The sequence below is a fragment of the Lathyrus oleraceus genome, chromosome 4 (genome assembly GCF_024323335.1).
Source record: "Lathyrus oleraceus cultivar Zhongwan6 chromosome 4, CAAS_Psat_ZW6_1.0, whole genome shotgun sequence".
Taxonomy (NCBI): Eukaryota; Viridiplantae; Streptophyta; class Magnoliopsida; order Fabales; family Fabaceae; genus Lathyrus; species Lathyrus oleraceus.
Window position 1 is genome coordinate 188909647 of NC_066582.1, and position 22778 is coordinate 188932424.

The window sequence follows — 22778 nt, forward strand, 5'->3', positions numbered from 1 at the left end:
ATCTATGTTTCAAACCTAAGAGTTGACTTTGCATGCTCTATTTTTCTTGAGTGCAAACACTTTGATCCCAAGAGATTTGGTGAGATTGTGAAAAGCTACATGCCAAAATATGCATCAAGGTGAAAGTGTAGCGGAAGTCAGAAGTCGGGAAAGAGTAAACCAGTGAATGAAAAGTGAATAGGAGATCACGAAAGATCACAGTAGAATTGTGGATGCAAAATTTGGGGGTGACCGTCCTGATGTCTCGAGCATCACTTAAGGACAAGCAATGAGATAAGTTTGGGATTGTGATCAGTCTCCATATCTACTTGTTTTTTGACACTCATTCGGCACCTTTTCACGAAGTCGGTAACATATTAGTCTACTTATTTTATTGTTCTGTTTAGTAAATTATATGTTTTGCATTGTTGTTTCAAGTTGTTGATTATATTTGGTTTGCATCATTATACTCCATTTTATGTCTCTTTGTGGTAGTTTTATTAGTTTCAGGTGTAAGCAAGAGTATCGGAGGAATAGACAAGCGAATCGGACGTTCTGGGCCCGTCGGAAGAGGAAATTGGGCAACAATGTAGTCTTGACACGGCCACCCGTGTTGCCCAACATGGGTCGTGTCAGAAGAGGACAGCTAGAAGAAGAAAACAGGGAGCTGACATGGGTGCCCGTGTCAGCTTCCTTGGAGGGGTGTGTCAAGACTTCTTCACCAGACAACCAACACGGTATGTTCTGTTGCCTGACACGACCAGTGTTGGCTCGGATACCTCATTTTCCAGTTTTTGCTGTATTTTGGCATGGCTGATCTCGGAGGGCATTTTGGACTTTTGCTACATCAAATTAGTCATCGGGAATTATTTAGGGGATTTTTGAATATGGAGAAAAGGACTTTGGACGATCACAAATTGGAGACGATAAAGATTGAAGCGGTCAAAAGCGGCGAAGAATGGAGATCCTTCAAGAGCGGATGCGATTGAAGATCAACGGAATTCCCATCCTTTTGTAATGTCTCGTTTTTATTTTGTATCTTATTTGAATAATATGAGAGGCTAAACCCCCAAATGCCAGAGGGGTGTCCCTGAATTGACCGTGTAATGACTCTGAAGTTATAATTTCCTTAATACATCTTATTTGTTGTTAATTTCACTGTGTAATTTGCGTAATGCTTTCTTTATCAGAAAAATCAAGATTGATGTATGGTTAACAATTAACAGGATTGCAATTGTTAAGGTTTTTACACAGTGAAACCAAAGTAGATATCACTAGGACTAGGGATATCCTATGGTTACCAGTTTATTCTTGTTAAAATTATAATTGCTTGGTTTCATCATAATCGCCTAAGGACTTAGAGGTTAAATTGAATGATCAAAGGTTTTCCTCTGAGGACTTAGGGGGAAACATTCTTAAGATCTGGTAATTGAAACAATTTTCATTATTAAGGAGATATACACTCAAGGGTCATTACAAGAGATTCTCATACATCATCCTTGGCATATTATTATAACTTGTGAAAAGATTTATTTTATTTTCTCTTGTAGTGACTTTTTACAAAACCCCAATTCTTAGTTTTGCTCAATTGAGTAACAATTTACACATATATTGCTGCCTAATCCTCAAGATCGATCTTTGGGAAACATCCCTATTATCACTACATCGGTAAAATAGTACACTTGTTATTTTCCCGATCAGTATGCTACCGGACTTGTGGGTTTGGTCGGCTCACTACAAGGGTTGAGCAAGAGAAGAGGAAAGCAGAATCTGAACCATGGGAAACCATATATTGCTCCAGTTAATAAAGGTAAACAGAGAAATGTTAATGGTAAGAGGCCAAGTGAGGGAGGTGCTCCTACTCCTCTTAAGTGTTATAGGTGTGGTCTGTTGGGTCATCGTGTTAGTGAATGCAAGAGTAATGTGAAGAAGTGTTACAAGTGTGAGAAGTCAAGACATCTGGTTGTTGATTGCAAAGAGAATATGGTGACTTGCTACAACTATGGTGAACCAGGACATATCAACACTCATTGCCCGAAGCCTAAGAAAGCTTCAATTAGAGGAAAGGTGTTCGCTCTGACGGGGACTCAGACTTCCAGTGATGATAGGTTAATCAGAGGTACATGTTATATTAATAATATACCTTTGATTGTTATTATTGATACTGGTGATACTCATTCTTTTATTGTTATTGACTGTGTGAAAAGGCTAGGCCTTGTTGTGTCTTATATGAGTGGAGAAGTGGTTATCAAAACTCCTGCTAAAGGTTTAGAGACTACTACTTTAGTTTGTTTGAATTGTCATCTGTTAATCTTTGATAAAGATTTTAGCATTGATCTTATTTGCTTGCCATTGGAGAATCTTGATGTTATCTTGGGGATGAATTGGTTGGAGTTCAATCATGTTTATATCAATTATTATAACAAGTCGGTGCGGTTTCTTACTCCTAGTGAGGAGGAAGAAGTTGGTTTCTTGTCTACTAGAGAGTTGAAGGAGCTTTTGGAAAAGGAGGCTCAGATGTTTGTTTTATTCATGGTGTTACCTTCTAAGAGTCGGGCGGTGATTGATGAATTGCAAGTAGTGTGGGATTTTCTAAAGGTGTTCCCGTATGACATTTTAGATGTACCGCTAGAGAGTGATGTGGAGTTTTCTATTGATCTTGTCCCTGGTACCAAACCTATTTTTATGGCACCATATAGGATGTTTGCATCAGAGTTAGCAGAATTGAAGAAACAATTAAAAGATCTGCTAGAGAAGAGATTTGTGAAACCAAATGTGTCACCTTGGGGATCTCTAGTGTTGTTGTAAACAAGAAAGAAGATAACATGAGGCTGTGTTTGGATTACCGATAGTTGAATAAAGTGACGATTAAGAACAAGTATCCATTTACGAGAATATATGACTTGATCGATCAGTTGGTGGGTGCACGTGTGTTTAGCAAAATTGATTTTAGGTCAAGTTGCCACCAAATTAGGGTGAAGGATGAAAATGTATAGAAGACGGCGTTTAGAACTCATTATGGACATTATGAGTATTTGGTGATACCATTTGGTGTTTCTAATGCACCTAGAGTATTTATGGAGTACATGAATCATATCTTTCATACTTACTTTGATCGTTCTGTTGTGGTATTTATTTATGACATTCTGATCTATTCTAAATCAGAAGAAGAACATGTTGAGCATTTGCGAGTTGTATTGCAAGTGTTGAAGGAGAATAAGCTTTATGCTAAGTTGTCGAAGTGTGGATTCTGGTTGAAAGAGGTTAGCTTTCTTGGTCATGTTATTTCAGGTGGTGCTATTGTTATGAATCCATCCAAGGTAGATACAGTTCTACAATGGGAGGCTCTAAAGTCAGTAACAAAGATTAGAAGCTTTTTGGGCTTGGCTGGTTAATACCGTAGGTTTATTGAAGGTTTTCCCAAGTTGGCACTTCCGTTAACTCAGTTGACCTGCAAAGGTAAACTATTTGTGTTGGACGTTCATTGTGAGAACAGTTTCGTAGAGCTGAAGAAAAGGTTGACTATAAACCCGATTTTAATTTTACTTAAACCGTTTGTGGTGTATTGTGATGTGTTGTTGATGGGTTTAGTGTAGCGGTAAATTCATGACCATCAAGCTATGGATAAGCTTAACGTCAATAAAACCAGAGTCGCCACCATGCTTTTATTGTTTCCAGAGGAAAAGGGAAAAGTACGAACAAAACCCAAAGATAAGAAGTTTTCCAATTAAAACTAATAAAATGCCAGAGATTACAGGTAAGGGGGTTGGTTACACAGAGGGAATGTGTTAGCACCCAAAGTGTCCTAGGTACTCCTAGGGAGCCATTTTTTATGTGTGCATGTGTTTGGTATAAAAGATGTTTGATAAAAATGGAGTGAGGGGATGGGAAAAGAATTCATTGATTATATTTTTGTGTTTGACAAGATCTTCGGACTTGTGCCTACGTACCAACATAAAAATGAGGGATCAAAACCTCGTAGTTTGTGGTAAAAATTTCAAATAAGTTGATGAATTGCTTTTAACAAAAGTTTAATGAAAAAGGCACAAAGGGCCAAAAGTTTGAGTGAAGTTGTTAGTTCTTTTTGTCTTTTGAAAGTTTAAGTCAATATGATTAAGTTTATTTACAAATTTGATTTAAGAAAGAGTTTGGAAATTCATTGGCATAAGGTAAAAGTTTCTAATTATTAAAATAAAGTCCAAGTTTGAAATCACAAGCAAATAAGGTTTTTTAAAAGAGGGAGATATTTTGAAATTTAAGAAGTGGGAGGAGATGAAGAGACTATCCTAAGCACAAATTTAAAAGTTAAGGGTTGAAAATATCTGATCAATAGGATGCAATCCAACAGACAAGAATGTCATATAGAAACCTATTTTCCCTTGGACTTTAATCAAGCAATAATCAATAAGCAATGAACATTATCCAGACATCATGAAGATTAAGGCATCAAATAAAGATGGCCACATCCAAGCAAGCAGTTTCCATAGCTAATAGTCTTCTTTATCTTCCAATGTATCAGATGAAATATTTCTTGATCAACTCAGAACAAAGCATCAGACACATGATCAAAATAACAATTAAGCACAAAGACAGAGTAGCAGATGAATTCAAACAAAAACCCAAGGCTTATATCAGATGAAGGCTCAGTCTCAAGAGCTTGGTCTCAAAATGTTGGCATTGGCCAAGTCCTTTTGCACAGGGAATGTTGCCTAATTCTAAGTCCAAGAGTTCAGTTCAAGTTCAACTGTCCACCAGATATTTTTTTAGGGTTTTTTGTTGTTGTTATTAGGTATTTTAAGATCCTAAGACCACAAACAAAATCAAAAGACACAAACAAAATATATACAATCACAAGATATGACTCAAATGAGGAAAGTGAAAATGACATAAACATAAACAAGTTATATGAAATGTAAATGGAAATGAATGATAAATGACTGAAATTTAAATTACATAAAGTAAATGACTTGAAAGTAAAACAATATTAATAAGAATTAGTCAAATGTTAGTCAAAAGTTAGTCAAGTGTTAGTAGTGGTTTTTAATTGATTAACTCATTCTTTGGAGAACACTCAACCATTCATTCACAAGTATGAATCCTTAAACCAAGACATCTTCCATGAGAAGGGCTTCAACTTGGTTAATTCAACAAGTATGCCACTAGCTCTCATGAAAGGAAAAAAGGGTCAAGTCTCCATATAATACCATGAAGAATGGGAGACTTACAATCTCACTTACTAGAATGATATGTCATTAAGGTCAAATTTAGCTCTATGTTAAGCAATCGTAATTGGACTTATGTAGAAGTCACAATTATCTGAGGCCGGGCAATAAAAATTTAGGTTTTAATGCATGTTAGAGATTTGGTATGAAGAACAAAACTCCTAAAACATACCACAAACTAAACAAAAAGATCAAGAGGGAGGGACATATCTCAGTCATACTTGTATTGGTTCATCTGACACATGGTCATTGATGAACCAATTAGCCTTAAGACATTAGAGATTTCATGGTCCAATGAGGGAATGGGAAAGAATAGGGATGGAGATAAAAAGGGAGAGGAAGATAGAAACCCAAATTGGTCATGAGAGGAGTTTCATCAAATCAAAATCATCCATTCATTTTGGGAGATGAAATGTACATTTCATCAATCCCCTAAATCCAATGGTTTTGATCCAACAAAAGTCAAATCAACCTTGACCAAGGCCCAAACAAAAAGTAAAATATCACAACACCATAAAAATGACTCAACATAATTTTTAAGCATTTAATCAATTAAAATTCCAATTAAAAGTGAATTAAAATACATTTTAATTTGGTCAAAACCTAAAATCCCTTCAAAACACAAAATAAATGGCCAAGGGATTTATCCTAGGTCAAACAAGGTCAAAGGAACTTAGACAAAAGATTTCACTATTTTTGAAAAGTCAGAAGCATTTTTAAACAATTAAAAATATGCACAAAAACATTTAATTAATGAAAAATATCAAAACTAATCCAAAAAGTAATTTTAATTCAGAATATGAAAGAGAAAAATATTTAAAGATTTTTGGTGAAAGTCCCATATTTTTTGGATTAAAAATGAAATTAATATGAATTAAACAAAATAAAAGGATTAAATGGAAATTCAGAAAATAAAAAGAAATTAGAAAAAACAAGGACCATCAGATCTCCCTCATTAATTGATGTGACAAATCTGATGGTCACACGCGTGCGTTCCATGGTGGACACAAGTCAAAATGATGTACGCGTGGTAATTCAAACCAAAGGCCATGATTAAAACGTTCCAACATGATCAGATGGCTAGGAGGTGTGCCAACACACCACCGGAGCTAGGGCTCCGGTCATCTTCTCTAGTGACCTCCACCGGACTAGTCCAACTTCATCTCAATAGAAAATGGAAAACAAGGATACTATTTCAAAGATTGAATGCTCAGGATCTCGAATCTCTCCTCAATTTTCTCCAATTCTAAGTATATAAAAAGATACAAGGATTTGAATTTTGAGGATCATGAATTGAGTTACTTCGATTTGACCTTAAAGCAACTCAATCTTGTTGCCTACATTGGTAGGACCTCAGCCAACCAAAAATCAAAGAGAATAGTGAAGAATTGAGAGAGAATCGAAGAGATGAAGTTTTTTAAAATTCACCTTCAAGGGAGCGTGAATCTTGCTTGATCTTGCTTCCAATTGGTCTTGGCTTGACTTCAGAAGCTTACATAAGTTGAATTGGATCAAGGAAAGGCTTGGATTCTTGGAGTTTCAACTTCAAAACTTTAGTGAAATTGAAACTAAATTTTCAATTGAAAACGTTCAAGTTTTCCCTCTAATGGCGAGGGTTAGGATTGTAGGTTCAAAGCTTGGGCAAGGTCTCCTCAATTCTGAGCACGAGGGGTCTAATTTATAGGCAATTCAATTACTTTCCACACACTTCATTTAAAATGCCAAAAATAGAAATTCACTCTTGCATGGTTGCATGGGCGTGTGATAGGCCCACGAAATGATGTAATCAGGTCCAAATTTCATCATGTGCAATGCTGGAAGTGTGTCATGTAATCATGCAATGGAAATTGGAATGTGAACATGAGATTCATCCAAATGGAGCCTTGAAGAGAAACCATGTGTAAGTCATCAAATTCTTGGCCAAATGAGATCATCTTAGACTTTTTGGAAAGGTGAGATCAAGGGGAAAAACTTTCATGTTGAACACCTTTATATTTGAAGCTTGGATTATGATGAATTTTGAAGTGGAAGTTTGGAAAATCAAACATAAATGAAAATTTTCTAAGTACCAAGTCAAATGTTCACTTCTTCCACCTTGAATAACTTTTACTATGGACTTCAAATGGAAACATTTACTTCATCAAAGTTGTATCTCTTTAAAACCTTTTAAATTTTGTCACAAATTTTACCTCATTTGTATTTGGCTTGAGGAGTTATGCATTTTAGAAGTTGAGGAAAATCACTTGTTCAATGGTAATGACCCAAAATGACCTATAATGTTTCCTCTTGGCACATGCATTTTAAAGTTGAATTTGAATTTCTTCCAAGAATAAAAGTTAGATAGGACATCATGAATTTGATCATGAAACTTGAATGGCTTTCATATCATAAAAATTGAGCAAATTATGGTCCTTGGAAGTTGACATCCTAACTAGGGTTCAGACAACATGACCTATAATCTTTCACCATAAAACGTGTCTTTCCAAGAAAAACTAGCTCTTGACTTCAACATGAAAGTTGTTTGGAATATCATAATGAGTAATATTTCTCTTGGAATAATTTTCATATGACAAAAATTGTAGGAGATAGGGTCTAGTGAACCCCAGTTTTGACTAGTTGACTTTCTCTAGTCAACCACCATGAATCATCTTGCAAACTTGAAATTATCTTGATCTCTTGGACTCATGGAGGATCACATATGTATAAGATGATGTAATATGAAGTATAACTTGAAATATTTGATCAAATGATGAAGAAACTTGATGAGGAAGTCACACAAGATACCCAGATGAATTAGGGTTTCCAAGGCAAACAAGCTTTAAACTCTTGATAAATTCTTGATCAAAATGATAAATGAAGATCATGGGGATCCATATATGCTGTCTAGAGTCAATATGAACCATCTCTCGATTAGTCTCCTTGCACTGAGGGTCTTAAACCCTAGATATGAGCTTGATGAGGCCTTGGTGAACACACACACTACCTATAAAAGAAGTAAACTATACATTGACATATTTTTGATATTTGGGTTAGTAAACAAGGAAAAACAAAGTATGATACAATCAAATGTGCTTGATGATCTCTCCCAATGCAAACCCAATGAATGAGGTGTAAGGAGGACGCCAAGGTGTAATCCCAAAGCCAATGCATATGATGAGATAACATAAGGGATCTTAGGGTCAAAATTAGGGTCTTACAACTGCCCCTATTTAAGGACATTCTAACTGAGGATGTGAAGGTTAAAATCTTCGTATCAACTCAGTAGAATGGACTTAAATAACAACATATAGAAACAAATTTTGGTCCCTAAGAGACCTCATGATGCATATGATATAAATGCTAAAATAATCCTTGTGGGGTATTTGTTGCCACAAAAGAAAAGAATCTGAAGAGACTGAAAGTCCTCAGGAGTATACTGCATTCTGTAAGGAACACTCACTAGGGAGACAGAGACTATAGGGGATAAGAGTTGTGCGTAGGCCAGGCTACGTCTTAAAAACTGCTGGAGACACAAGGGGAATTTCCATGAAAATAAATCAATGGAAGAAACCGGTCGGGGAAACGGGTAAATCAGAACAAAGCTGAAACACTTAAACCAAACAGGAAAAGGAGATTCCACAAAGGAAATACACACTTAAACTCAAGTAGGGAAGAACGATCTTCAACACAGGAGTGTCAGAGATTATCTATTATCAGTTACTGGGTAGGAAGATAATATACTATGACAGAGGGACATTCATTACCGGTTAGGGTAAACATATCAAGGATGACTTGTTGAGAAAAAAAAGGCGTATTCATTACCAGTTACTGGGTAAGAATAACCTGCTGGGGGAAAAGATCAAATAGGATTTACAACTACCGGTTACTGGGCAGAAGACCGAAGAGAGAGTATTCGTCACTGATTAAAGTGAACATATCAAGGATAACTCAAAGGAAGAATATCCTTCATCGGTTAGGATGAACATATCAAGGATAGACTTCTGGGGGAAAATATGAATTATATCTATCGGTTACTGGATAGAATACCAAAGAGAGAATATCCATCACCGGTTAGGATGGACAGATCAAGGATAGACTCGGAGGGGAAAGTAGGATTTACAACTATCGGTTACTGGGCCGAAGACCGAAGAGAGAGTATCGATTAAAGTGAATATATCAAGGATAAACTCAAAGTAAAAAAGTAGGATTTACATCTACCGGTTACGGGGCAGAATACCGCAAAAAGGAGAAAATTTATCATCAGTTAAGATGAAAATTTCAAGGATTAACTCTCTGGGGATTAAAAGTAGGGATTATAACTACTTTTTTGCTGGGTAGAAAACCACAAAAGGAAGAATATCTGTCACCAGTTAGGATGAACATATCAAGGATATACTGCCTAGGGAAATGTGAAAACAAACTCGTTGGGGAAAACAAAGGAAGTAAATTACATTTACCGGGTATTGGGTAAAAGTAAAGTACTCAAAAATTGAGAAGAATATTACCAGTTATTGGGTAATAGACTCCCAAGGGACCAAAATATCTATCTAGGTAATAGCTAGAAAGAAACGGTCAAATAAAGACTCGACCCAATTGGGATATATCTCAAGGGGAGTGGTTCCATCCAGATAATTCTCTGGGGAGGAAAGTGAAATAATAATCATCCATGAGGAAATAACTCAGTGGGGAAATGAGAAAGGTTATACTCTTTTTGCTTAAGGGGCTGACACTCTACAATTGAAGGAGGACAGATGCACCAAATCTGCATGTGGAAATAATATCACCGAAGCAAGGGATCATAATAAAGGAATCAAATGCAATAAAATGCATAATGAAATATCTGATGTTGTGTTTTATGCATGAATATGATTATGATTATGTTGACAAAACAACATAAAGGATACAAACAAATATTTGAATCACTAATGCAACACTCGACTAATCTCAACAGAATAGAAACACCAACTGGAGAAAATGCTAGGAATGAAAATAAATCATCTGGCTCTGAACAAATCAACCATGGTTGGGAGAGTCATGGAGAACATGCTTCCGACCAATCACGACAAGAATAAACAAACATGTCGAGAATTAGAGAAAAGATCTGTTGAGGATCCAAATTGTCAACTCCGCGGGGAATTTTAGGTCAACACCATACCAAATGGGAGACAATCTTGCAGAGGATAAAGACAAATACTACTCAGAATCCAAAATTGTCGGGAATGAGGGATCTTCAATATCTGAAGATAAACTCCGTCAGGGAATACAAGAGGTAAAACTCTGCATGGGGATCTAAGCAAATTGTTGAGGATGCTACAACCAAGATCATCACATTCCTCAATAATTAACAAATTCTCCTTGGGAATTGTGAAATAAACCAATTCCAAGGAAAAGATAACCGGATATGATGAACTGCCGAAATTAATGCAACACAAATATGCTAATGGAAAACCAAACTGGAGGATATCAACAGGAGCACCACAGTTGGGGAACATGGATTTGCAAAAGGGTCAATCATCAGCTCGACTCCATTGGGGATGTGACCCACCAACTCAGCTGGGGATAACTGACGAACTCTTGGGGAGGAAAATAGTTATCAAACCAAATGCTCTGGGAAAACCAAAAGGCTCCGTACTACAAGACTTACTTGTAATCAGATTGCTGTTGATATCCCTTGCTGAAATCAATTATTCTTAAAGTGATTATTTTTATTATTTTTAAGAAAAAATAGTTTTTATTAAATTATTTCAATATTATCATCATTAAGAATTCAATTTTATTTAGCATAAGTAAATAAGAGTAGAAACAATTGGATACAAGTTCAACTTTATTTAATAGAATGGTAGTATGTAAATGACAAGACTCCATAGATCTTTACAAAAGTTGAAAATGGTAATTTACATGGAAAAGAGCTATATTGAATACAATGATCACTACTCTCCCTAACAACTACAATATCCATTATGCTTTTGTCTTCAGTTAATAATGATGAATCAGACCCAAACAACTTGCTAAAAGCTGCCTCCGTGATTAGGACCAACCGAATGCAGTTACTTGCCATAATCCCTAATTGTTGCCTAGATTGCCCCAAGGTGGGGTACTTAACCTACCAGGATGAATTTTATGTTTTATATCTCTAATTTTTGCCTGAATTTCCCTTTTGGGTTTTCAACTTAACGAGTTGTTCTTTTTTTAGGCGAAGTATTTCTTGACTGCATCGGCATTCACAGGACGAGTGAACTCTTCACCATCCATCATTGTAAGAATCAAAGCACCGCCTAAAAATGCTCTCTTAACAATATATGGGCCTTCGAAATTAAGAGTCCATTTGCCCCTAGCATCAGGTTTGAAGGATATGATCTTCTTGAGCACGAGGTCACCTTCTATAACACACGAGGCCTGACCTTCTTATCAAATGCCCTCTTCATTCTTTGCTGATATAACTGACCATGACACATGGCAGTCAATCTCTTCTCTTCAATCAAATTCAACTGATCATATCTGGTCTGACACCATTCAGCTTCTGCCAACTTGGCTTCCATTAGCACACACAGTGACAGGATCTCAACCTTAGCTGGGAGCACAACTTCCAAGCCATAAACAAGTGAGAAAGGGGTTGCCCCTGTTGAAGCGCAGACGGATGTACGGTACCCATGCAAAGAAAACGGGAGCATCTCATGCTAATCTTTGTATGTCACAACCATCTTCTGAATGATCTTCTTGATGTTTTTATTCGCAACTTCAATAACCCCATTCATATTAGGTTTGTAGGGAGAAGAATTATGATATGCAATCTTGAAGTCTTTACAAAGAGCTTCCACCATATTGTTATTCAAGTTAGATCCATTATCAGTAATGATATTACTTGGCACACCATAACGACATATGATCTGATTCTTGATAAACCTCACAATAACTTGCTTGGTTACATTTGCATACGATGCCGCTTCAACCCACTTTGTGAAGTAGTCAATAGCCACCAGAATGAAACAATATCCATTCGAAGCTCTGGGCTCAATCATACCAATCATATCAATTCCCCACACAGAGAAGGGCCATGGAGAAGAAATGACATTCAACAGCGTCGGAGGAATATGAATCTTATCTACATAAGTTTGACACTTGTGGTATTTCTTCACAAACTTGCAACAGTCAAATTCCATTGTCAGCCAATAGTAACGTGTTCCCAACATCTTCTTTGCCATAGCATATCCATTGGAGTGAGTACCAAAGGAACCTTCATGGACTTCAGTCATCAATAGGTCTGCTTCGTGTCTATCCACGCATCTGAGCAGAACCATATTGAAGTTTCTCTTATAAAGCACATCACCATTTAGGTAGAAGTTTCCAGCTAATCTTCTCAAAGTCTTCTTATCTTTCAAAGATGCCTCAGGAGGATAAATCTGACTTTGGAGGAAAGACTTGATATCAAAATACCATGACTTTTCATCTTTGACTTCTTCAATAGCAAACATATGAGTTGGCCTATCAAGACGCATCATAGTCAAATTAGGAACTTCATTCCAAAACTTCACCATAATCATTGAAGCCAATATTGTAAGCGCATCTGCCATCCGGTTTTCATCTCGAGGGATATGATGGAACTCAACCTTTGTAAAGAAAGTTGAAATCCTCCTCGCATAGTCTCTATATGGCATCAAACCGGGTTGATTCGTCTCTCATTCACCTTTGATCTGATTCACAACCAAAGCTGAATCTCCATAGACGTCAAGATATTTTATTCTGAGATCAATGGCCTCTCCAAGCCCCATAATGCAAGCTTCATACTTAGCCATGTGGATAAGTTTAACGTCAATAAAACCGGAGTCGCCATCGCACTTTTATTGTTTCAAAAGGAAAGGGGAAAAGTATGAACAGAACCCAAGAATAAGAAATTTTTAAATCAAAACTAATAAAATGCCAGAGATTACAGGTAAGGGGGTTGGTTACACAAAGGGAAGGTGTTAGCACCCAAAGTGTCCTAGGGAGCCCTTTTTTATGTGTGCATATGTGTTTGGTATAAAAGATGTTTGAGAAAAAATAGAGTGTGGGGATGAGAAAAGAATTCATTGATTATATTTTTGTGTTTGACAAGACCTTCGGTCTTGTGCCTACGTACCAACATAAAAATGAGGGATCAAAACCTCGTAGTTCGTGGTAAAGATTTCAAAGTTGGTGAATTGCTTTTAACAAAATTTAATTGAGAAGGGCACTAAGGGGCCAAAGGTTTGAATGAAGTTATTAGTTCTTTTTATCTTTTTGAAATTTTAAGTCCATATGATTACATTTATTTACAAGTTTTATTTAAGAAAAAGGAGTTCAAAAATTCAATGGCATAAGGCCAAAGTTTCTATTTGAAATAAGGTCTAAGTTTGAAATCACAAGCAAAGAAAGTTTTTGAAAAGGGGGGAGATTTTGAAATTTAAGAAGTGGAAGGAGATGAAAAGACTAATCCTAAGCATAAAATTAAAAGTTAAGAGTTGAAAAAATCTGACCAATGGGATGCAATCTAATAGACATGAATGTCATATAGAACTCCGTTTTCCCTTTGGACTTTGAATCAAGCAATAATCAATAAGGCAATTAGCAATATCAGACATCATGAAGATCAAGGCATCAAATAAAGATAGCCATATCCAAGCAAGCAATTCCCATATCTAGTAGTCTTCTTTGTCTTCTCATGTACCGGATGAAATACATCTCGATTAATCCAGAATAAAGTGTTAGACACAAGATCAAAATAACATTTTGCATCAAGACAATGTAGCAGATGAACTAAAACACATCCCAAGACTTGCATCAAATGAAGGCTCAGTTCATAATAACTTGATTTTAGAATGTTAGCATTGGTCAAGTCCTTTTTGCACAGGGAATGTTGCCTAGTTCTTGTTGGTGTAAGCCCTAGAGGCTGATGCATTGGAAAACTTGATGCGGTGTTTGCAAGTATACGAACGCGTCAGAGTAATATAAAAGATTATCGTATCCACAGAGACCAAGTGTCAAGCTATCGTTATCTGTTGTTATGGTGTTTATCAAAGGCAATCAAAATAAGTGTTTTTGTAGTGTGCAATAAAAAGTAAAGTATTGAAATAGAATATAATTAATAAAGACAGGGTCGAATGTAATTCACGTAATTAATTTATAATCCAAGTACTTGCTAATAGAACTACTTATGGGCAATGTTTCCTACTTTTTAAAAGAACTAATTTAACAGGAACTGTCGCTTTCACGTATTCAGAACCGAGTTGTACTCCCTAATCAAACCCTCTTATTGTCACTAATAAAAAGGCGCGCATTGCGTTAGAGTAGTAAACCTATTTTTAAGAAATATAGTATCTTGACTAAGTTGAAAAGTATTATAACCTGGATTTCTTAACCAAAAGAGGTTCTCGCGAACCAGACTCTAAACTTATAAACGCGTCCGAAAATAGTTTTAAAATCTCTTTTCTTCTTGATGTTAAAAACTCCTAATGAACTAAACAAAGCGCTTTCGCTGTTTTTGAAATAGTTAAAAACAATTAAGTTTATAAATACGTTGGACGACTTTCGATCTTACCCACGGAATTGAAGTGCGGGAAAACTTAAGTTGAAAGTTAAAATAGCCCTTTAAGTGTTTCTACGAACAATTGTACGGATTACTGGTTTAATTACGATCCTTACATTCTAGCCTTATAAATTTAGCTAGACATGGTAAAGTAAAAGTGCATTAAAATAAATAAAAATAGTGCGAGTGCGGAAAGTAAATAATTTAAAGCGAGTGCAAGGAAATAAATAAAAGTAAAGCGAGTGCGAGGAAATAAATAATTTAAAGTGAGTGCGAGGAAATAAATAAAGTAAAGCGAGTGCGGGAAATAAATAAAGTAAAGCGAGTGCGGGAAATAAATAAAGTAAAGCGAGTGCGGGAAATAAATAAGTAAAGCGAGTGCGGGAAATAAATAAAGTAAAGGCGAGTAATAAAAATGCTGCTCCACTCGGAGGGCTGAGTAAATTGCAATGCGGAAAAGAAAATGGCGGCAGGATTAACTTCCTCCCAAAGTGCTCCAAACTCGATTACAGACTCTATCACAGACTTGATGACACAATTGTGGTAACACTCCAATGCGAAGCGATTACCACTATAAAATACTGAATATATGCCTAAGTGAAACAAAGTTGCTTCTGAGTTTGCCTCTGCTCTAAGTTTGGATGATTGTAAAACTGAATTCGCGTTTCTATTTATAAGAAAATAAAAAAGGTGGAATTGACTTGGATGCCCTTTAACTTGAAAATAGAGGAAACCGTTTCCTTCTTGTGGCGCCCGCCACAAGGCTATGGCGCCCGCCACAAGCACAAAGTGGGGCGCCTTAGTGGATGAAGTGGGGAAACGTGGGAGTTGAGGAAGTTGGACTTGGACACGTCATGGCTTGGTCTGTGGCGCCCGCCATGGGGTAGGCCATAAGCACAAAATGCTGAATTTTAGGGTTTTTAGCTCTTTTTCACTCCTTTTCTCGATCGGGGCTCCGATTAAAGTAAAAACCTAAAAACAAAGGAAAACACAGTAATAACACAACAAAATGACAATAAAACGACTAAAATGCATGTGAAATCGGAGTCAAAAAGACATAAATTTTAGTGTGATCAAACTCTCCCACACTTAAACCTTTGCTTGTCCTCAAGCAAAACATTGAAAAGCTCATAAAAGAAAAATTGTGTAAACGAGTGCTTCAGGTAAAAATTCTAAGTTCAAGTCGGGATGCAGTGATAGGTACTAACTGAGTGAACTAAGGGTATCATGATGACACTAATCCGCAAATACGGACATAAACTTCATTCCTATATTAACCAACCCATATTATCCCACAATACCTAGGCCTGCCTCTTCATCTCTTTTTGTGTCCTTTTCATTCAGGCGCAATCACATTAAGCCCGTTATCCGTACATGCTTCATAGTAGAGTGGCCTGTTAGTGATTATGATCAGAGCTTGGGGTTTCTGGCACATAAACATGTGTAAACCCTTTTATTGGATCCAACTGGAGTTGTGGGGGATCGGATCGTAATCCGCCCTACCGAGTTCAGTGCCAGATACCTCTGAACCAACCAATAGTGGGTGAGTTTTTTTTTCTTTTTCTTTTTCTTTTTCTTTTTCTAGCAATTTTTTACAATCCTTTGGTTTAAATGACTTTGTGAGGGTCACCTATACCAGAGTTTCCTTTTTGCTTTCTTTTATTTTTTTGTTTTTCTGGATCATTCACTTATTTGCATCGGTCCCCTACGTAGAGGATGCGTAGGCCGGAGCTGACTGCTGAGATAAACTACTAAGGACTTATACGGAAATGATGATTAAGGCCAAGGTATATGGGGTTTCGGGAATGATTCCTATATTTACGAAGCTTATGGTGCTAAAACAGATACTGATGTTTCGCAAAGTTCTCCCAAGTCACCGCATCCTTACTCAAAACATGTCTTAAAAACCTGAAAACTTTCGGAATAACACTATTTTCTTTTGCAAAATTTTTTTGGTGGGGCTAAAGGTATGGGGAGACTAGATTGTACTAAAGATTTACTATATTTGGTGACTCGTCAGACTCATGCATTATACTAAAAAGCAAAATAAACAACTAAAAGGGAAATTAAACAACTAAAAGCAAAATAAATAATCTAAAAACAGCAAATAAAACTGAAGATAAAAGGAAAACGATAAATGCTCCTCCCACACTTAAATCGAACATTATCCCCAATGTTTCGAAATAAGTAAAGGAAGGGTTATCTGGCAACCTATTGCTGACCACTAGTGCCCTCGCCATCCTGAGGTGGACGACGGGATCGGGTACGACGACGGTCTCTCTGATCCATCCTCGCCTGCAGGGCATCCTGAGCGGTCCTCACCTCTCGAAGGTTACCTATAATGGAACCCTGAGTGGCTTCAATGAGTGCAATGTGTTGCTGAAAACTTGATGCATAATATGATAAAATAAAATAAAAATAAAAGTAAATAAATGCGAAAAAGTAAAATGAAAGAAAAACCATGGGTTGCCTCCCACGCAGCGCTTGTTTAACGTCATTAGCTTGACGATTAGAATTTATACACCTGTAGTAGTATGAATCGGTGGATCAATCAGGGTGTGGCTCGAGTAGTATGCTGGAATGTCTCCTCCTTCGTAGAGCTTCAGTCTTTGTCCATTTACAATGAATGGACTACAGGTATCGTTCTTGATTTCTACGGCTCCGGATCTCAGAATCTTGGATACTTCGAAAGGACCAGTCCATCTTGAACGTAGCTTTCCAGGGAAGAGTCATAACCTAGTGTTGAAAAGGAGAACAGAATCGCCTACATTGAAGTTTTTCTTTACTATTCTTTTGTCATGATAGGATTTTGTCCTCTCTTTATATATTTTTGCATTCTCGTAGGCAGATTGCCTAAGTTCTTCTAATTTATGAATGTCTAGGGTACGCTTTTCTCCAGCGGCTAGGTAGTCTAAATTCAAAGTTTTAATGGCCCAATAGGCTTTATGCTCTAATTCGAATGGTAAGTGACATGATTTTCCATAAACTAGTTGGTAAGGGGTAGTTCCTATAGGGGTTTTGAAAGCGGTTCTATAGGCCCATAACGCTTCTTGAAGCTTCTGAGACCAGTCTCTCCTAGAAATAGAAACAATTTTCTCTAGGATTTGTTTTATCTCCCTATTAGATACTTCTACTTGGCCACTAGTTTGTGGGTGGTACGGTGTTGCTACTCTATGCCTAACTCCATATTTTCTTAAAAGTTTGTCAAATATTCTTGATATAAAGTGTGATCCTCCATCGCTTATGACTAAACATGGTGTTCCAAATCTAGGGAATATATAGTTTTTAAATAGTTTGATTACTACCCTAGTGTCGTTTGTGGGTGCAGCTATAGCTTCAATCCACTTAGACACATAGTCTACAGCTACTAAGATATACCTATTTCCTAAGGATGGTGGAAAAGGTCCCATGAAATCTATACCCCAAACATCAAAGAGTTCTACTTCCTGAATGTTTCTTAGAGGCATTTCATCACGTCTTGAAATGTTTCCAGTGCGTTGGCATCTATCACACTTGACAATGAAAGCATAGACATCACGTCACATGGTGGGCCAGAATAGGCCAGCTTGAAGAATCTTGGCGTATGTCTTAGAGGTGCTTGCATGTCAACCATAAGGTGCAAAATGACAATGCTCGATAATATTATTTACCTCTTCTTCTGGAACGCAACGGCGAAAAATGCCATCTTTACCCCTTTTGAAAAGGAGCGGTTCGTCCCAATAGAAGTTTCTCACATCGTGGAAGAATTTCTTCTTGCGGGGGTAGTCAAGATCAGGGGGTACTATATCAGCAGCTAGGTAATTAACGAAATCTGCATACCAGAGTACGTTACTTATTGCTAAGGAATTTTGGGAATGCTCATAAGGATCTAGGTTATTGTCTTCAATGGTTTCTACTCTAGCGGTCAATCTATCATAGGCGAAATCATCGTTTATGGGTACTAGTTCAGGTTTTAGATGTTCTAGCCTAGAAAGGTGATTGGCTACTACATTTTCAGTGCCTTTTTTATCTCTTATATCTAAATCAAACTCTTGTAGTAATAGAATCCATCGGAGTAACCTGGGCTTGGCATCTTTTTTACTTAATAGGTAACGAATGGCAGCATGATCGGTGTAAACAATAATTTTTGCTCCTACTAGATAAGATCTAAATTTGTCTATAGCGAAAATTACAACGAGTAATTCTTTTTCGGTTGTTGCGTAATTAAGTTGGGCAGCATCTAGGGTTCTACTAGCATAATAAATGGCATGTAATTTTTTATCTTTCCTTTGTCCTAGAACGACTTCAACTGCATAATCACTAGCATCGCACATTATCTCAAAAGGTTCCGACCAATCGGGCGGTTTCATAATGGGTGCAGAGATTAATGCTTGCTTTAAAAGATTAAATGCGTCATTACATTTTTCGTCGAAAATGACTTCAGCATCTTTCATTAAAAGTCCAGTTAAAGGTTTAGTTATTTTGGAGAAGTCCTTAATAAAACGCCGGTAGAATCCAGCGTGTCCAAGAAAGCTTCGGACTTCTCTGATGGTTTTTGGGGGTTTTAGGTTTTCTATAACTTCAATTTTAGCTTTATCTACCTCAATACCTTTTTCGGAAACTATATGTCCTAAAACTATTCCTTCGGTCACCATGAAATGACATTTTTCCCAATTTAGCACGAGGTTCACCTCCACGCATCTCTCCAGGATTTTCTCAAGGTTAGCAAGACAATTATGAAAATTGAATCCGCAAACCGAGAAATCGTCCATAAACACTTCCATGATACCATCTAGGTAATCTGCAAAGATTGACATCATGCAGCGTTGGAAAGTAGCTGGGGCGTTATAGAGGCCGAAAGGCATTCGTCTGTAGGCAAAAGTTCCATAAGGGCATGTAAAGGTAGTTTTTTCTTGATCTTCTGGGTGAATAGGTATTTGGAAGAATCCAGAGTATCCATCTAGATAACAGAAGTAAGAGTGTCTGGCTAGACGCTCCAACATCTGGTCTATGAATGGTAAAGGGAAATGGTCCTTCCTAGTTGCTTTATTTAATTTTCTATAATATATACACATCCGCCATCCTCCTTCTAAACGTTTTGCTACGTGTTCGCCTTTATCGTTTTGCACGACTGTGATGCCTCCCTTTTTAGATACTACATGCACAGGGCTCACCCATTTACTATCCGAGATCTGGTAGATGATACCTGCCTCAAGTAACTTAAGAACTTCCTTTTTAACAACATCACTCATTATAGGGTTTATTCTTCTCTGATGTTCCCTAGAGGGTTTTGAATCTTTTTCGAGCGAAATCCGATACATGCATACGGATGGGCTTATACCTTTCAGGTCAGAGATATTATATCCTAAGGCTGAGGGATATCTTCGTAAAACGTCTAAAAGTTGGTTCGTTTCTTTTTGGCTCAAGGTAGCACTAACTATAACTGGACGGTTCATCTTTTCATCGAGGAACTCGTATCTCAGGTTCTTAGGTAGTTCCTTAAGTTCTAAGGTTGGTTTCTTAGGGCATGGCATAGGATCTGGAGTAAGGGATAAACATTCGTAAAGGTTATCATTGATGTAGGGTTTCTTAAAGTCATCATCTTCCCTTATGAGAGTTGATGGTAACTTAATTGTTTTTATAATTTATTTTTGTTCTAATTCTCTAACACATTCATCAATGATATCTAAGGCATAACACGAGTCTCCCATCACAGGTGCCATAAGAAATTTCGAAAGTATAAATTCTATTTTCTCGTCACCTACCTCAAATGTCAACTTTCCTTTCTTGACATCTATTATGGCTCCTGCAGTCGATAAGAATGGTCTACCTAGAAGAATTGGTATATCATTATCTTCTTTGATGTCCATGACGACAAAATCAGTAGGGATAAATAGTTGACCTATCCTAACAGGAACATCTTCCAAAATGCCTATAAGATATTTGACAGATCTATCGGCTAACTGAAGTGACATCTTAGTGGGTTGTAATTCTCCTAAGTTTAACCTCTCACAAACCTCTAAAGGCATTAAACTCACACTAGCTCCTAAGTCTAGAAAAGCTTTTTCGATGACATGATTACCCAAAAGGCAAGGAATGGAGAAATTTCCAGGATCTTTATCTTTCTTTGCTAATTTGTCCTCGGAAATAGCATTACATTCCAAAGGCTTCGGATCGTCAAGTCTACATTTGTTGGTAAGGATGTCTTTCAGAAACTTTGCAAAAGAAGGTATTTGGGTGATGGCTTCTGTGAAAGGGATTTCTACATGAAGTTTTTCTATAACTTTAATAAATTTTTGGTACTGTTTATTGATCTGGGTTTGTTTGAGTCTTTGGGGATATGGTATAGGTGGTTTATATGGTGGGGGCGGTACGTAAATTTTATCTTTAGGTTCTTCTCCTTTATCTCGACCTTCCTGATTTTCAGATTCCTCTGGTTCCTTTACTTCGCCCGGGGGTTTGGTACATTCCTTAGAAGTTTCGGGTTCACTTAATCTTGGGTTTGGTGGCTCATCATAAGCGTTCCCACTTCTTAGGGTAATGGCATTGGCTTGTCCTCTCAGATTTTGTTGAGGTTGTCCAGGGAATTGTCCTCCAGGTGTAGTCTGAGGGGCTTGGTTTAAAGCTACCTGAGAGATCTGGGTTTCAAGCATCTTGGTATGAGTAACTATTTGGTCAACCTTGGTTCCTAACTGAGTAATCAATTCGTTAACATGAATGTTTTGGTTCATGAACTCCTAGTTTTGTTGGGTTTGAGCGGTGATAAAATTTTCCATAATTTTCTCAAGGCTCGGCTTTGGTGGTACAGGTTGCATAGGTTGATTTGATATAGGGGCTTGATAACTAGGTCTCGGAGGTGCATTATTTTGAATAGGGTTATTGTTTTTATAGGAGAAGTTAGGGTGATTCCTCCATCCAGGATTATAGGTATTCGAGTATGGGTTCCCTTGGGTGTAGTTCACTTGCTCGGAGTGGGTTTCGTTCAATAGACTGCATTATGCGGATTGGTGTCCTTGGGTTCCACATATCTCACAATCCGATGAGACTGCGGCTACAGTATTCGGGTTTATGCACATATGCTCGACCTTAAGGGCTAATGCGTCCATTTTAGCCTGCATCTTGTCTATAGAGCTTAGTTCATGCACTCCTCCTTGGGCTTCTTTTTTCTCAACTGTCGCTCGTTCGACTCCCCATGATTGATGGTTTTGAGCCATGTCTTCAATGAGGACACTAGCTTCAGGATAAGGTTTGTTCATCAGGGCACCGCCTGCGGCAGCGTCGATGGTCATCTTTGTGTTATAATGAAGTCCATTATAGAAGGTTTGAATGATTAACCAATTTTCTAAGCCATGATGTGGGCATGCTCGTAACAACTCTTTATATCTCTCCCAAGCTTCGAACAACGATTCTCCATGGTTTTGGGTAAATCTAGTTATATGGTTTCGAAGAACGGCGGTCTTACTCGGGGGAAAATATCTAGCAAGAAAAACTCTTCTAAGGTTATCCCAAGTTGTAATGGAATTGGGTGGAAGGGAATCTAACCATGATAGGGCTTTATCTCTGAGGGAAAAAGGAAATAATCTTAAACGTATTGCCTCAGGAGAAGCTCCATTGGTTTTAAAAGTATCTGCTAATTGAAGAAATATTTTTAAATGCTGGTTAGGGTTCTCGGTAGCGAGACCCGCGAATTGTCTCTGTTGCACTAGTTGTAACAGGGATGGTTTAAGTTCAAAATTATTGGCTGGGATGATCGGGTTTACTATACTAGAACTAGGTTCTTCATTAGATGGTTGAGCGAAGTCCTTAAGAGGTCTTTGGTTTTGATCTTCGGCAATAGCTCTCTTAATTCTATGAAAGAATAAACGTGCACGAGCGTAACGTTCAGGTTCCGCCAGAGGGTTTACTAAGCTTAAACTTCCGGTGCTGCGAGTTCTTCGCATCGACCGGCGGGAAATAACCTAAGTCTAAACGATATAACAACAGGAAAATGAAATCTGACGAAATTAATCCCCGGCAACGGCGCCAAAAACTTGTTGCGTTGGAAAACTTGATGCGGTGTTCGCAAGTATACGAACGCG

The 22778-nt window shown here is 37.4% G+C and overlaps 1 protein-coding gene and 1 non-coding gene across 2 annotated transcripts; both read left to right on the forward strand.

Annotated features, from left to right (window-relative positions):
• Positions 1-651: 651 nt before the first annotated feature.
• LOC127136621 (uncharacterized) lies at positions 652-2787 on the forward strand. The gene is made up of 3 exons (XM_051063158.1): positions 652-716; positions 1170-1221; positions 1681-2787. The coding sequence occupies exons 1-3, from the start codon at positions 652-654 to the stop codon at positions 2785-2787; spliced, it is 1224 nt and encodes a 407-aa protein (XP_050919115.1).
• Positions 2788-22044: 19257 nt separating this feature from the next.
• LOC127077728 (small nucleolar RNA R71) lies at positions 22045-22151 on the forward strand. The gene has a single exon (XR_007787507.1). It is a non-coding gene; the product is annotated as a small nucleolar RNA R71 (small nucleolar RNA).
• Positions 22152-22778: the final 627 nt, after the last annotated feature.

Coding starts and splice junctions, on each gene's coding strand:
- LOC127136621 (XM_051063158.1), top strand. CDS start 652: ATGGGTGCCCGTGTCAGCTTCCTTGGAGGGGTGTGTCAAGACTTCTTC. Junction 717..1,169: donor TTCACCAGACAACCAACACG/GTATGTTCTGTT, acceptor TTTCTTTATCAG/AAAAATCAAGATTGATGTAT. Junction 1,222..1,680: donor ACAGGATTGCAATTGTTAAG/GTTTTTACACAG, acceptor TTTCCCGATCAG/TATGCTACCGGACTTGTGGG.